The sequence below is a fragment of the Triticum aestivum genome, chromosome 4A (genome assembly GCF_018294505.1).
Source record: "Triticum aestivum cultivar Chinese Spring chromosome 4A, IWGSC CS RefSeq v2.1, whole genome shotgun sequence".
Lineage (NCBI taxonomy): Eukaryota > Viridiplantae > Streptophyta > Magnoliopsida > Poales > Poaceae > Triticum > Triticum aestivum.
Genome location: NC_057803.1, coordinates 726,014,382 through 726,027,631, shown reverse-complemented (window position 1 = coordinate 726,027,631; position 13,250 = coordinate 726,014,382). Strand labels below are relative to the sequence as shown.

At 39.7% G+C, this 13,250-nt stretch overlaps 1 protein-coding gene across 1 annotated transcript; it reads right to left on the bottom strand.

Annotated features, from left to right (window-relative positions):
• Nucleotides 1-1,592: 1,592 nt before the first annotated feature.
• Nucleotides 1,593-3,261, bottom strand: LOC123088395 (probable glutathione S-transferase GSTU6). The gene is made up of 2 exons (XM_044510595.1): nt 2,840-3,261; nt 1,593-2,192 (listed from the first exon to the last, which is right to left on the bottom strand). The coding sequence occupies exons 1-2, from the start codon at nt 3,176-3,178 to the stop codon at nt 1,800-1,802; spliced, it is 732 nt and encodes a 243-aa protein (XP_044366530.1). The 5' UTR covers nt 3,179-3,261; the 3' UTR covers nt 1,593-1,799.
• Between the last annotated feature and the right edge of the window lie 9,989 nt (nt 3,262-13,250).

Genomic DNA, 13,250 nt, shown 5'->3' with positions numbered 1-13,250 from the left:
AGCCAGCAATATTTGTGTCTGCAGTGTTGTCTCGATGGAGTAATGCCTTTCGACAATGCTGACATGTTGATTTGCATCTACTCTTGATACCCAGTCAACGGATGGTGGCTAAGCAAGCGGAAGAAGTTGTTCCAATTTGCAAGGTATCACTTCATGATGTCCTTCAAAAGTGCCAGTGGCACTCCTTACTGCACTTCTTCTCCATGATCCAGTCAGATTTATTTTTCTCGATACCATTTTTTTTTTTGGGTAGGAGCCGGCAGAACCGGTTATAGAAAAATCTCAGAAATTTCCGCTTAATTTAATCCAAAATTATTCAAAGCAATTTTGAATTCAAACTTTTGTGCATCAAAATATATAATTTAACCTACTCGTGTACACATACTTGCACGTACTCTAGTGGTCAGCCCATGTCTGACCAGAGTGCAGTTTGTGAGTTCGAATTTTCTTCCTCACGTTTCTGGTATATTTTCCCCGAGCATATGTAACGGTAAAACCAAATTCCATACAAAGAGGCGTGAATTAACGAGCTGCTCATGTCGGGCCTGTTCAACTCGGGTGGTTAATCTTGTTAAGCTTGTTGAGCAAAAAACCTAGTTCAGCTCTCTGTTGATAAACTACATTGTATTACGGCCTATGGGATGAGAGCGTGGGTGTGATTTTTACGAAGGAATATGGTGACTACATGAGGAGGTACGCTAGTTTGATCCCTCCGATGGGCGGGGCTAGGTCGATTAGATTAATAAATGGGTTGAGGTGCCACGAAATATTGTCACTTAAGATAATAATGTGTTGTGTTGTACTAATAAGTTTAATGAGTTGCTTGTGAAACTTGTTAGCGCATTCATTGAGCTCATTACGTTAAGTGAGCTGAAATAAGCTATTGCCTCTGTTCACTAATAGTACAAGCTTAACGAGTTGAGCTACGAGTTTTTGATCCAGCCCTATGTGCGGAGGAGAGGAGTCCATCCCATGCTAATGGTTCCATGTGAATACTATTTTATACCTTTCTTAATGTTTAAATTCCAAATCATCTGAATTTTTGGATGATAGCAAGTGGCCCGAGAGAAAAACCTTAATTCCAAATTATGGTTTAAATTCCAAACCATAATTGGCTGTTGGTGATGTTTATCACTTCAGATTCTTTGTAAACCCCCATAATTGACTGTTGGTGATGTTTCTCACTTCAGGTAGCCTGTAAACCCCGCAAAAAAATATTCATGTAAACCATTTTGTTAAGTCTCACTCGATTGAGACTTTGTTATTGCTCAATTGATGCTATAATCCTTCGATATTGCATGGAGATTCATACGATTTTGTTCTTTTCAGTTTTTTTTCTTGTTTTATACCATGTCACTTGTCTGAGACGTGGTTAAGTCTCAGTCGATTGTGACCTATCCACACCCGAAGAAAATTAGCAGGATAGTCTTGGTAACACTTTTGAGCAATCAGGTAAGGATTTTCCAGTGATTTTCTCAAATAAAAAGAATCTTATCCCTAGTAAAATCCATTCCTTAGAAATCACGACCCACAGAGCTCGGGAATAATCTGCTTGGTAGACCATACTGGTAATCAAGATGCGAGGTGCAAGATGGACGAAGCTTCAATTTATTCATGAAACCACATGTCAACAACTCAGATCGAAGAGAGTGCACGCATACGCGCCATCCATGACGAGGAGACACTAAGGACCTAGTAGTAACAACAGTTCAACTCTTGGGGTGAAAACAACTCAGAAGGCAGAGGAATTATTGGATTGACACGATCCTCCGCCGCTAGTGGGACGACACGATCTTTAATTAGTTACCGGTGACCGCGACGTTCCACTTTGGATAAAGCACCGTAGTGATGTACTCCTCCAGCTCGTCCACACCAGGCAGCAGCGCCTTGACCGGCTCCGCGACCCTGAACCGCTCCGCCCACGCTGCTAGTTTCGGCGTCCTCGCCGGGTCGATGAGCGGCCCCAAGCCGGCCAGACGGCCTACTGCCTCAAACCAGGGAAGATAGCACCCGAGCGCGATGTCGAGGAACCCGATGGAGTCACCACCAAAGAACGGCGCCTCCACCTCCCCTTTGGAGCACTCTGCGAGGACACCTTCCAAGTGTCGGAGCCCGGACAGGGTCTCCTCCACCTTACCGGCTCTCTCCTCCTGCTTCGTTGTCTTGAGGCTGCCGATGCACGAAGGAAACAGCTGTGGCAACAAAGCGAGTTGAGACCAAGGTTTTGGTTACCGAATGAGGTAATTTTACCGAGGGGGACTGATAAATGTGGTTACCACGGTTACCGAGAAATACCGACAAATACCGAGAATATTTCGAGCGAATTTTATAGTTGAATTTTGAATTTAAATAAGAAAATGAACGAATATTCAAACCAGAGACCTCTCAAAACAGGAACTAGGTTGCTACCAACATGCCATAACCAACTTTCATTGCATTAATTAGACCCTACATACCTTACTGTAAATCGAGTGTTTAAATTCAAAAATTTCAAAAAAATGGTATTTTTTGCTCGGTATGACGATTTACCGAGGGGCACGGAAATACGTGGTAACCATGAGAAATCTTGAAATTTCGACTGGTAACCAAAACCTTGGTTGAGACAGAGATGTAACTCCAAGCGCAACGAGAGGTAATCTGTGTATGAATCAAAGTTTTAAATAGCGCTAAGCATCTTAGTGGCAGACCTCTTTCAAATGCTATAGCGTGCTATAGCGGAGCTATAGCGCGCTATTTAAGATGTTTGTTCATTTCTTTGGACCAAAGTCTCTTAGCGCAAGATCTTTTGTAAATGCGGGCTATTTAAAACAATGGTATGAATATGAAATGAATTACTAACCTTGTCGTTCACATAGGCGGCCCAGAAGCGAGCGACGGCGCGGCTGTAGGGGTCTGCGGGGAGGATGGGCTTGCCGTTGCCGGCAAGGCCAACGGCATCGTCGAGGTACTCCAGGATGAGCAGCGACTCGCAGACGGGCCTGCCGTCGTGGATGAGGACGGGCACCTTCTTGTACACGGGGTTGGACGCGATGAGGAGGTCGCTCTTGCACCCGCGGTCCTCCGGGAGGTACTCGTAGCTCAGCCCCTTTATGGCGAGCGCCATCTGTGCGCGCAGCACGAAGGGGCTAACCCCGGGCGCCCACCACCCCAGCAGCTTCAGCTCTTGAGCGCCGGCCATCAACGTTTCCTCGTCTTCCTCCCTGATACTCCTGTCCTGTATATCTATTGCTTAAGTGTATGCGTGTATGGCAAGGCCCGAACTGCGATCTTTATAAGCGCGAGTGGCAAAGATGAAATCGTCTGAAAGGAAACAAGACAAAAGTTGGAGGCTGATGCGCCACCTACCCACTCCCCACCTACCGCACCTTCTGGGCTTCTTTCCTCCACCTCCAGCTAAAAATTTCAACAATGTGCCAGATAAAAAAAATGCTACACCTACGGTGGAACTTACGTGCTCTTTATGTAAATTTGCTAAACCAATCTCTCAACCCCCAAGTTCAACTGGGTGGGCCCCATCTGTTAGCTATACTGCAGAGAGAAGATGCAGCAGCCGCACATGTCTGTAGTTGTATCAGTGAACGCCTGCATTACTGATAGAGAAGCTCACGTTCTACTACTTAGAAGCTTGTACTCTCAACAATTTTTTTTACCTAGAAGCTTTATTGCTGAGAGTGGCGTTTTGGCGCATGGGAGCGTGCGCTTCTGGTTTTTTAAATGTTTTTTAAACATATTTTGAAATATCAAAAACCTGGCACGTAAAACTTAATATTGTGTCACGTGTGAAAAAGACAAAATTCGATGTCAAAAAAATGCTTTTCACAAGACATCCTTTTGTCTTTTTTACACAAGCCACAAAAAATATCGGTTTTCTCCGAAACTTAATGTGCACACATATAATGTCGAGATGTATGCGGCAAATTTTTGTTTGGAATTTTTTCACACTTTAAAATATGTTTTTCACGTGCGCGCGCTCCTGAAGCACCAATGAATTTCCCCTTTATTGCTTCCAATTGGTACGAGTAATTTCGCAGCAAGGGGCGGAAGACCTGCCAGTCAAGGTGACTTGAATTTGGCAGCCATACTATGTCATGCATGACGTGAGCTGCAGTAGATGCTACTGTACTGTCTAGCCTAAGAGGGACAGACAGAATCCGATAAAGCCACGTATACATGGTAGCACCTACTACCACATAAAAATAATTTATTACTTGCATGTCCAGCTCATGCATGCTCTATTCTGCTAGTAACACCTACACTTAGCTAAGTTCAGCGGACATGAATTAAATATATTTTACTGCTAGCTATTGTAACAAATGCTTCTTGCCAATGTCCTTGGATATTTTAGCTAGTACACTGCCTGCATGATGCATATTAGTTTTTTTCTTTTTGCAGAGAGCATGATGCATATTAGTTGGCGAAACAAGATTATAGTTTAACACCCTCTCCTAATTTCACTCAACCAAAATAATGCCCCCAAGTCTTTTACATTAAATCATGTAAGTGTTGTTCCTTATGAACAGTAGCAGAGCCAGGCTTGAGTGAGGCCGCGAGCGAGAAACTAAAGGTCAAAAAATAACTAAAACAACCCAGTTTCAATGCATGAGCAATTTTAACATGGTAAGGTAAGCGTTACTCAAACTCACTACTTAATAATTAAATCACCGGCTCAGTCATAAAAGGAAGTAACTTAGACTGGTGGGTAGTGATACGTCTCCAACGTATCTATATTTTTTGATTGCTCCATGCTACTTTATCTACTGTTTTGGACTATATTGGCCTTTATTTTCCACTTTTATATTATTTTTGGGACTAACCTATTAACCGGAGGCCCAACCCAGAATTGCTTGTTTTTTTGCCTATTTTAGTGTTTCGAAGAAACGGAATATCAAAGGAGTCCAAACGGAATGAAACCTTCGGGAACGTGATTTTCTCACCGAACGTGATCCAGGAGACTTGACCCTACTCCAAGAAGTGCCAGAGGCGGTCACGAGGGTGGAGGGCGCCCCCCCTGGGCGCGCCCCCTACCTCGTGGGCCCACTGTTGCTCCACCGACGTACTCCTTCCTCCTATATATACCTACGTATCCCCGAACGATCAGAACAGAAGCCAAAAACCTAATTCCACCGCCGCAACCTTCTGTATCCATGAGATCCCATCTTGGGGCCTGTTCCGGAGCTCCGCTGGAGGAGGCATCGACCATGGAGGGCTTCTACATCAACACGATAGCCCCTCCGATGAAGTGTGAGTAGTTTACTTCAGACCTTCGGGTCCATAGCTAGTAGCTAGATGGCTTCTTCGTTCTTTTTGGATCTCAATACAATGTTCTCCCCCTCTCTCGTGGAGATCTATTCGATGTAATCTTCTTTTTGTGGTGTGTTTGTTGAGACCGATGAATTGTGGGTTTATGATCCAGTATTATCTATGGAAAATATTTGATTCTTCTCTGAATTCTTTTATGTATGATTGAGTTATCTTTGCAAGTCTCTTCGAATTATCCTTTTTGGTTTGGCCAACAAGATTGGCAGTTCTTGCAATGGGAGAAGTGCTTAGCTTTGGGTTCAATCTTGCGGTGTCCTTACCCAGTGGCAGAAAGGGTTGCAAGGCGCGTATTGTATTGTTTCCATCGAGGATAACAAGATGGTTTTTTTATCATATTGCATGAATTTATCCCTCTACATCATGTCATCTTGCTTAAGGCGTTACTCTGTTTTTAACTTAATACTCTAGATGCATGCTGGATAGCGGTCGATGAGTGGAGTAATAGTGGTAGATGCAGAATCATTTTGATCTACTTGTCTCGGACGTGATGCCTATATACATGATCATTACCTAGATATACTCATAACTATGCTCAATTCTGTCAATTGCTCAACAGTAATTTGTTCACCAACCGTAGAATATCTATGCTCTTGAGAGAAGCCACTAGTGAAATCTATGGCCCCCGGGTCTATTCTCATCATATCAATCTCTATCGCTTTATTTACTTGCTTTGTTTTTACTTTGCTTTTTACTTTTCACTTTGCATCTATCTATCAAAATTACCAAAAATATTATTTATCATCTCTATCAGATCTCACTCTCGTAAGCGACCATGAAGGGATTGACAACCCCTAATCGCGTTGGTTGCGAGTAGCTATCGTTTTGTGTAGGTACGAGGGACTTGTGCGTGGTCTCCTACTGGATTGATACCTTGGTTCTCAAAAACTGAGGGAAATACTCACGCTACTTTGCTGCATCATCCTCTCCTCTTCGGGGAAATCCAACGCAGTTCTCAAGAGGTAGCAGGTAGTGTCATACGTGTGATGACATAGAGAGGTTCATTCATTACTTTGTAGAGTCATTTTATATTCAGAACCGCTACATGATGGTAACATATTATGTTACTGTTTGAAGTAGAAAGTAAAGAACGAGAGAGTTTGAATGAAAGATGATCCATCAGTCTTTATTGACGATAGAAGTAGGGTATTTATACCCAGGCGGAAGTACACATGGTGCTTGGCGGTCAAGTAAACACATAGTTACTTGAGAGCCAAGGAATTACATAGTTTCCTTGAGAGCCAAGGAAGTACATGGTTGCTTGAGAAACAAGCAACCTATCTAACAATTAACTTAATCCTAACTAACTTAATTAATAAGCAACTATTCTATTCTTAACACTCCCCCTTGTACAATGCCTCTTCTTTGGTACATCCATCATCTTAACAAATTCTTTGAATAATCTTGAATGTCTCCTCCAAAAACCCCGTGGGAAAAATATGAGGAGAATAGTGCAGGTATGTTGCTAAAACTCCTTTAAACCCATTGGGAAAAATAATAAGGAGAAAATCATGCAACATATAATGATTATTGTCTCTTGATAACTCATATGAGAAAAACCTTTGAAGAAGGAGAAAAATCATCGATGAGTTTAGAGAACAATTAATATGTCTTGAGTACTTTCTTTAAAAAAAACGACAGGGAAGATTGAAAGTATGACATATTATCTTTGATAAGATATTGCCTCGTTAAAAACCATTATGAGAAACTTTGATAGAAAACTCATAAGGGAAAAGAGTGCGATATGATATGCCATTGAAAACTCCTTTAAAACCCAATGGGAAAAATATAACGAGAAAGTGTATGACATATACGGGCACTTGTGTTTTTATTGTCTCGTTAAAAACCTTTTTGAGAAACCATTAGGGAAAACTCATGAAGGGAAAAAGAGTACAATATATGTAATCTTAGGATTGTTAATAGGTTATAGATTTGGGAAATTACTCTCCCTGAAATTTGCAAACCTGGAGAATGTGTAATACGAATTCCATTTATATGATCATGACATTATGAATAATCTGTAGGATTTTCAAAGTATGTTGTTTGCATATTGTTTCCTCAATTTCTATAATTCATGAGGATAAGTAATTTTTTGAGCAATGTACTTTACGATATTGCTCTTCATATAACCTGTAGTTTTTTAGTAACACAAGTGGTAGCGTCTTGATAAATCAAGTTATGTGATTCTGATGAATCTCAACCACATTATTTTGAGTGTAGTTAATCATTCTACTGAGACATGCATATTATGCGCTTCTTTTAGATAAAGAAAATATGTCAGAATGATAACTGGAAATAGTCATTAAAGTCTATTTGGATGACTTTCATGAGAAGACTATTACAGTGTATTTAGTCATTGATATGGCATTATTGGGATCAAATAAAGAGCCAATATCATTACAACATATCATGGTCATATCTTGATTTTCCTGATGGAAATGCCCAAGATGTATTGTGAGCATGAGATATAAGTTCTTATTTCTTATATCAACCACATACCTTTTGTTGTGGGTTGCACTCTGGACAAAGATAGCAAATATAGTGTCAGGCCTGACGTAGTCTGCAATTATATGAGTGTGTTGGTGTTAGTGAGACGTAGAACTTTAGGTTCTGATATCACTTCATTATCACCCCTAGGTATGAATGGATTTGTACCCTATCAGGGGTAGTATGACCATATTGCATGTCTTTTATTAGTATGATATATCCACATTGAACTTCTCGTGTATGTATTGGATATATGTAGACTGATATGAATTCTTGAGAGAATGTTCAGGTTGTAAACATAAGTTAAATTTGGTTGAATACAAATTTTCCGTCTTGAGATGATTTTGTGTATGTTTAGGTCTTCAATAGACATTAATGATGAGGTCATCAATATACACTGAGGTGATGAAAGGAAATCAAATTTGAGATTCCTTTATTAAACATGTAAATAATCATCATTATTGAGTAATCCTTTTGAAGAAGGAACTCATTTAGTACGTAGTACCATATGATTTAGGACTATTTCAAGTCATAGAGTGACTTATGAAGTTTTACACAAAACTTGTTGCGATTTGCTTTTGGATTCAGAGGTATAAGCCTTTCAGGGACTTCCATAGAGATTTCCGAAATGAGTGATTCATATGAGTATGTAGCCACTTCATCCATCAACTGCATAGATAATATTATTATTTTTATCGCCAATGATATTTAGTATCGAAACATAATTCCACTCATACCAAGAAGTTATGTTACATCGTAATCGATGTCAGGTCTCTGCGTGAACCCTTTTGCTACAAGCCTCGCTCTCTCACCACCGCATTGACTTTGTCTATGAATGAGAAGTTTTTAGTATTCCATACGGAAGATACTTATGAGGAGTAGGTATTACTGCGGTAAATACCACTCATTTGCAGAGCGAGAGCTATTATTCATTACTTGCTTCCTTTTATGTGAACCAATATGAGTGCAAGAGGCACTCTACCATGGATTTTGGTTCAGGGCCGAAAAGGTTTTAGCAATTTGAGAAGAAATATATGTCGACAAATGTAGTCTTTAGTTTATATGATTCTAATGGAATCACTGAAGTTCGTGGATAATATATTCATTCCTTTTATCTCCTTGTGATTTCCTACAACAAATGGAGTCAAGGTGTTTCGATGTCCCGGCACCAAAACATTTGTGCACATTTATGTCGGGCTTTGGATGATGAGCATCCAGTGAGGTGTCTCACAACTAGATATTGAATTAGATTTACTGGTTGAGGATTTCATTTCCTCTGTTACCGCGGAAGCATATGAGAAGTTATATCTCGTTTTATCAGATTTTCTCCCCCTCTTGCTCTCATTTGGGGAGAAGAGTGGTTTATCAGGTAACACTCTTTCTGACAGTTTACTGCAGCAATATAGAATTTAGTGACACCTTGTCATTAGTAAATGTACGTGGCAAATTTGCAATGTGTTGCAAATATATGATTCTCTAAACTTCTAGTTTAGATTCTTTGAGAACGTGGATATAAGGATTGAATGTCAATAACATTTCTAATTTATTTCTCGGGATTCTTTGTGGTACTTATCTCCCCCTAATGCAAGAAAATATCCTTATTGCCGATACAATCAGCATACGGGCTATGAATAATTTTGATTGACCGATAAATTGTTATTTCTCACATAGATCCCTAATTTTCTGTGAGTGCCCACTGATGTATGCTGGAGTGGTGATATCGGTATGTAACCGAATTATCGCAGATGAGAATAACTTTGTTGATTTCCACGTAGTTACTACAAGGGGAAAGTAGTATGATATGCAGTTGGTATGATTTAGATCATACTTACTGGGTGTAAGGCCGTATGTGTCCAGCAAGAGGCTAGTAAATTTACAATTCTTTAAAAGTGGTCAAGTAATTCATTTGACTATGCTCGATAAGAAATTTAGTTAAACCATTTTTGGGTATGTACATATAGTATTGAATGCAAACTGAAAATGCTCGTGAAATGAGTTCAACGACATTGCACATTCAAATGGGTTTATGCTTTGTTCGGGAGAATTAGCTCCTACTTTGATAATTTAAGCAATTTATTTGGTAAGATCATGGTTGTGTGTGGTAAGAGACACACTTAAAAACATTTTATGAATGTGTATATGAGTACCATGAAGTATCTAGATTACCCTAGATAATGGTTCAATAATCCACATATATCTATTGAATGTGTTCAAGGAAGAATAAGTGGCATGCTTAGAATTTTAAGGTGAGAGTGCCTTAAAACAAATTTCCCCTATGTCACATGCGGTGCACATAAAATCTGATGATTTGGCAAAATTTGTAACTTGATAAGTTATGACCAACAGAATTGTCAATAATTTTCTAATCATCCCCAAACGAGGATGGTTAAGGCTACCAAACCAAATATTTAATGTATTAAGATCTAGAAAATTATTGTGTACACAACAATATTGAGTATGAATTGAAACATACATTCAAATTTATCAAATATTGTATCCAAGGGATATGATATTAGACATCCTACTACATGTAGTAGTACAAGTATGGGCTAATATTATTTGGGATTATTAAGAGATTACTTGAGGTCTCCAATATTATTGAAAAATTTGTTACGCAAACATATCATCGTTGTGAAGATTTCACCATCCTTTTACTACACTAGATATTTTAGTTCTCTCCTTCTGATGATGATTTGAGAACAATCATTAACCAGGATATTTTCTAGTTGTAAGTTTGCAAAATTTCAAATTTATCCCAAACTTGTGGTGTTGTTTGACAATGTGTTTGAGGGTTTGGTAAAAATAGGTATGATATTTGTATAACCACACATTTGACAAACTTGAGAGTCGTCGTTGTGATCGTTTGAAAATGATATATTCCCTATTAAGAGGCAATTTTGTCTTTGGTTGTCTTCTAGCCTCCATTTTTAATTTGAATTCCTCAAGGTTCTATTTCGTGACTAATTACTTGCTTAGTATTATCAATACTAGCAAGAATTTAAAATAATGGTGTACCACCCGTTGGGTGAATCTGATGATTTAAGAAATTCCATGTTCCTCATTATGGAAAATTGTAGTACCATCATAAGAGGATGTAAATTAAGTGTATTGAGAACTTTTCAAGTAGATCCGCATATGAAAATATTTGATCACGAGATCTAAACTTGAAATTGATTATGTGACAGAGTTGGATGCAATAGACTTGAGGTCTTGAAAAACGAATGGGTGGTCATTCGTGATGTGCTCATGGCAGCATGTTTCTCTTAAGGAAAATATTCAAAGTGAATAAATACTCATCTATAATGTACTTAGTTTGAGAACTAAGTGAAGTTTGCGACATATAAAATGAATATGTACGTATTTAGCTATCAAGAGAATAGCCATGGCATTTTTCGAACATGGTGTTAGTCACTATAAAATAACAACCAAAAATGTGATGTGGATCTTGTAATAGTGTTTGAGACACTCGATCTTTGCTATAAATTATGGTCTCCACCTTGATGTATGGACGACAATATCATCACAAATAGTAATATTTGTGTAATTTTCCACGGCTTATTCAAGAAAAATGATGATGAAATAATTGATACTAGAAGAAAAATGCCATTATAACATGTAAGATCAATATTTTTTTACTATGAGAGTAAATAGTTTTAGTGAACAACAATAATTGCTTTGGAAGAGCAAATTTTATGATAGCTGATGCTATACACTCATATGTGTAGACCTTAATTTATATAGGATAACACTTTGAAAATAATCACCGGATGTGGTGTAGATCTCGCAGTAATAGAAAACATAGTCTGACTTTTGTCAGTAGATGTTCATATTCTATTACCTTATGTTATGCAAAATGTGTGAAATCACTTTGAAGGCAATCATCTGTCAAAGTGACATGATGTAGACCTTGCAGTAATAGTGGATAGTCTGCAAAATTTGCAGTAGATGCCAATATTACCTTATGATATCTTGAGGTAGTCACACATAATATTAATATTTGGAAGAGCACTTCGAAGGTAGTCATCTTGTTAAAATAACAAGATGTAGACCTCACAATAGTGATGGATAATCTGCAAATGCTGCAGTAGATACTACCAATACCTTGTGATTCACAAATAACATTTGGAATAGTCACATTAATATTTGGAAGAGCACTTGAAGGTAGTCATCTTATCAAAATAACAAGATGTAGACCTTACAGTATTGGTGGATAATCTACAAATTGTGCAATAGATGCCACTATTACCTTGTGATTCGCAAATAAATGCGGGTAGTCATATTGAGTATGACAATTGATAATTCATGCTCGAATTACATTTAAATTTGCAACAAAAAATTTTGCAAAAAATAATAATATATAGATGTTCTCCTAAAACGTATGCCTTAGGAAATGTTTGTGGCAAAGACATATATAATGTCTTAAATTCCGAAGGAATAAATTTACGCAAAACATGGTTTTGCATTAGTATTGCTGTGGTAATACATATAGATGCAAAACTTAATGATTTACATATTTCTGTAATATATGAAGACATGAGCTTCAAATGATATCTTACATGATGTAAATGGTGCATAATTATATTTTTATACCATTTGGAAAGAACTTATGGGGTTATGGTCTAGTCCAAAGAAAAGACGAGGCTTAAACACAAGCAAACACTTAGCACTGAAAACAGTAAAGTCAGAAGGCTATACAGCAAAACTCAAACAGACTGATGTTTTATATTCGTAAAACACACTAAGCCAGATTGGTACTCCACTTAACGTCCTGTTAAGTCAGTGGGCTGAACTGATAACTATATGGACGTGCGCCGGGTGAATAGATAATCAAAGGGCTGAATTGAAAAGTCGCTGAAGGGATAAGATTGTCCCGTGCCGCCATGCGTGCTTCCGTGGTAGCCATGGAAAACCATCGCCGCCGTGCAGTTACGATTCGCCTGTAGGGATTTTTCTTTTCTAGCCGCCGCCGCCGTTGAAGGTCAGGGCCGTGATCCGACCAGAGGGCTTCGGCGCGCGTGGGGATGCAAGGCTAGGTCGGGCATCGCTGCGCCGTTGGCCACCATCGCTGCGTCCCGTCCCGTCCGCGCTTGACCGAGCCGCCGGATTGCGCCGCGCGCCGAAGGCCTAGACCGCCGACTTCCGCGCCGCGCCTGAGGGCGTCGTCGCCACAGCCGCTCATGGTCCGCGCGTGCCGTAAAGCACCGGCGCCGTGCTTGAGGACCTCGACGTCCGGAGGTTTCAGCGTCGGGACGAACCGCCGTGCGATGGCCTCTGGAGCACCTGGAGGAGCACCATCGAGGCCGAGCGCCGTCGCATCCTCGGTGGCGGATAGGGTCGCCGCCACGGCCGTGCACCACTGTCTCGTCGTTAGGGCGAGCATGGCGTCGCTGTTCCTCTTTTCCTGTTCTTCTTCCATTCCTTTTCGCTTGTAGCGTGGCCTAATGCTC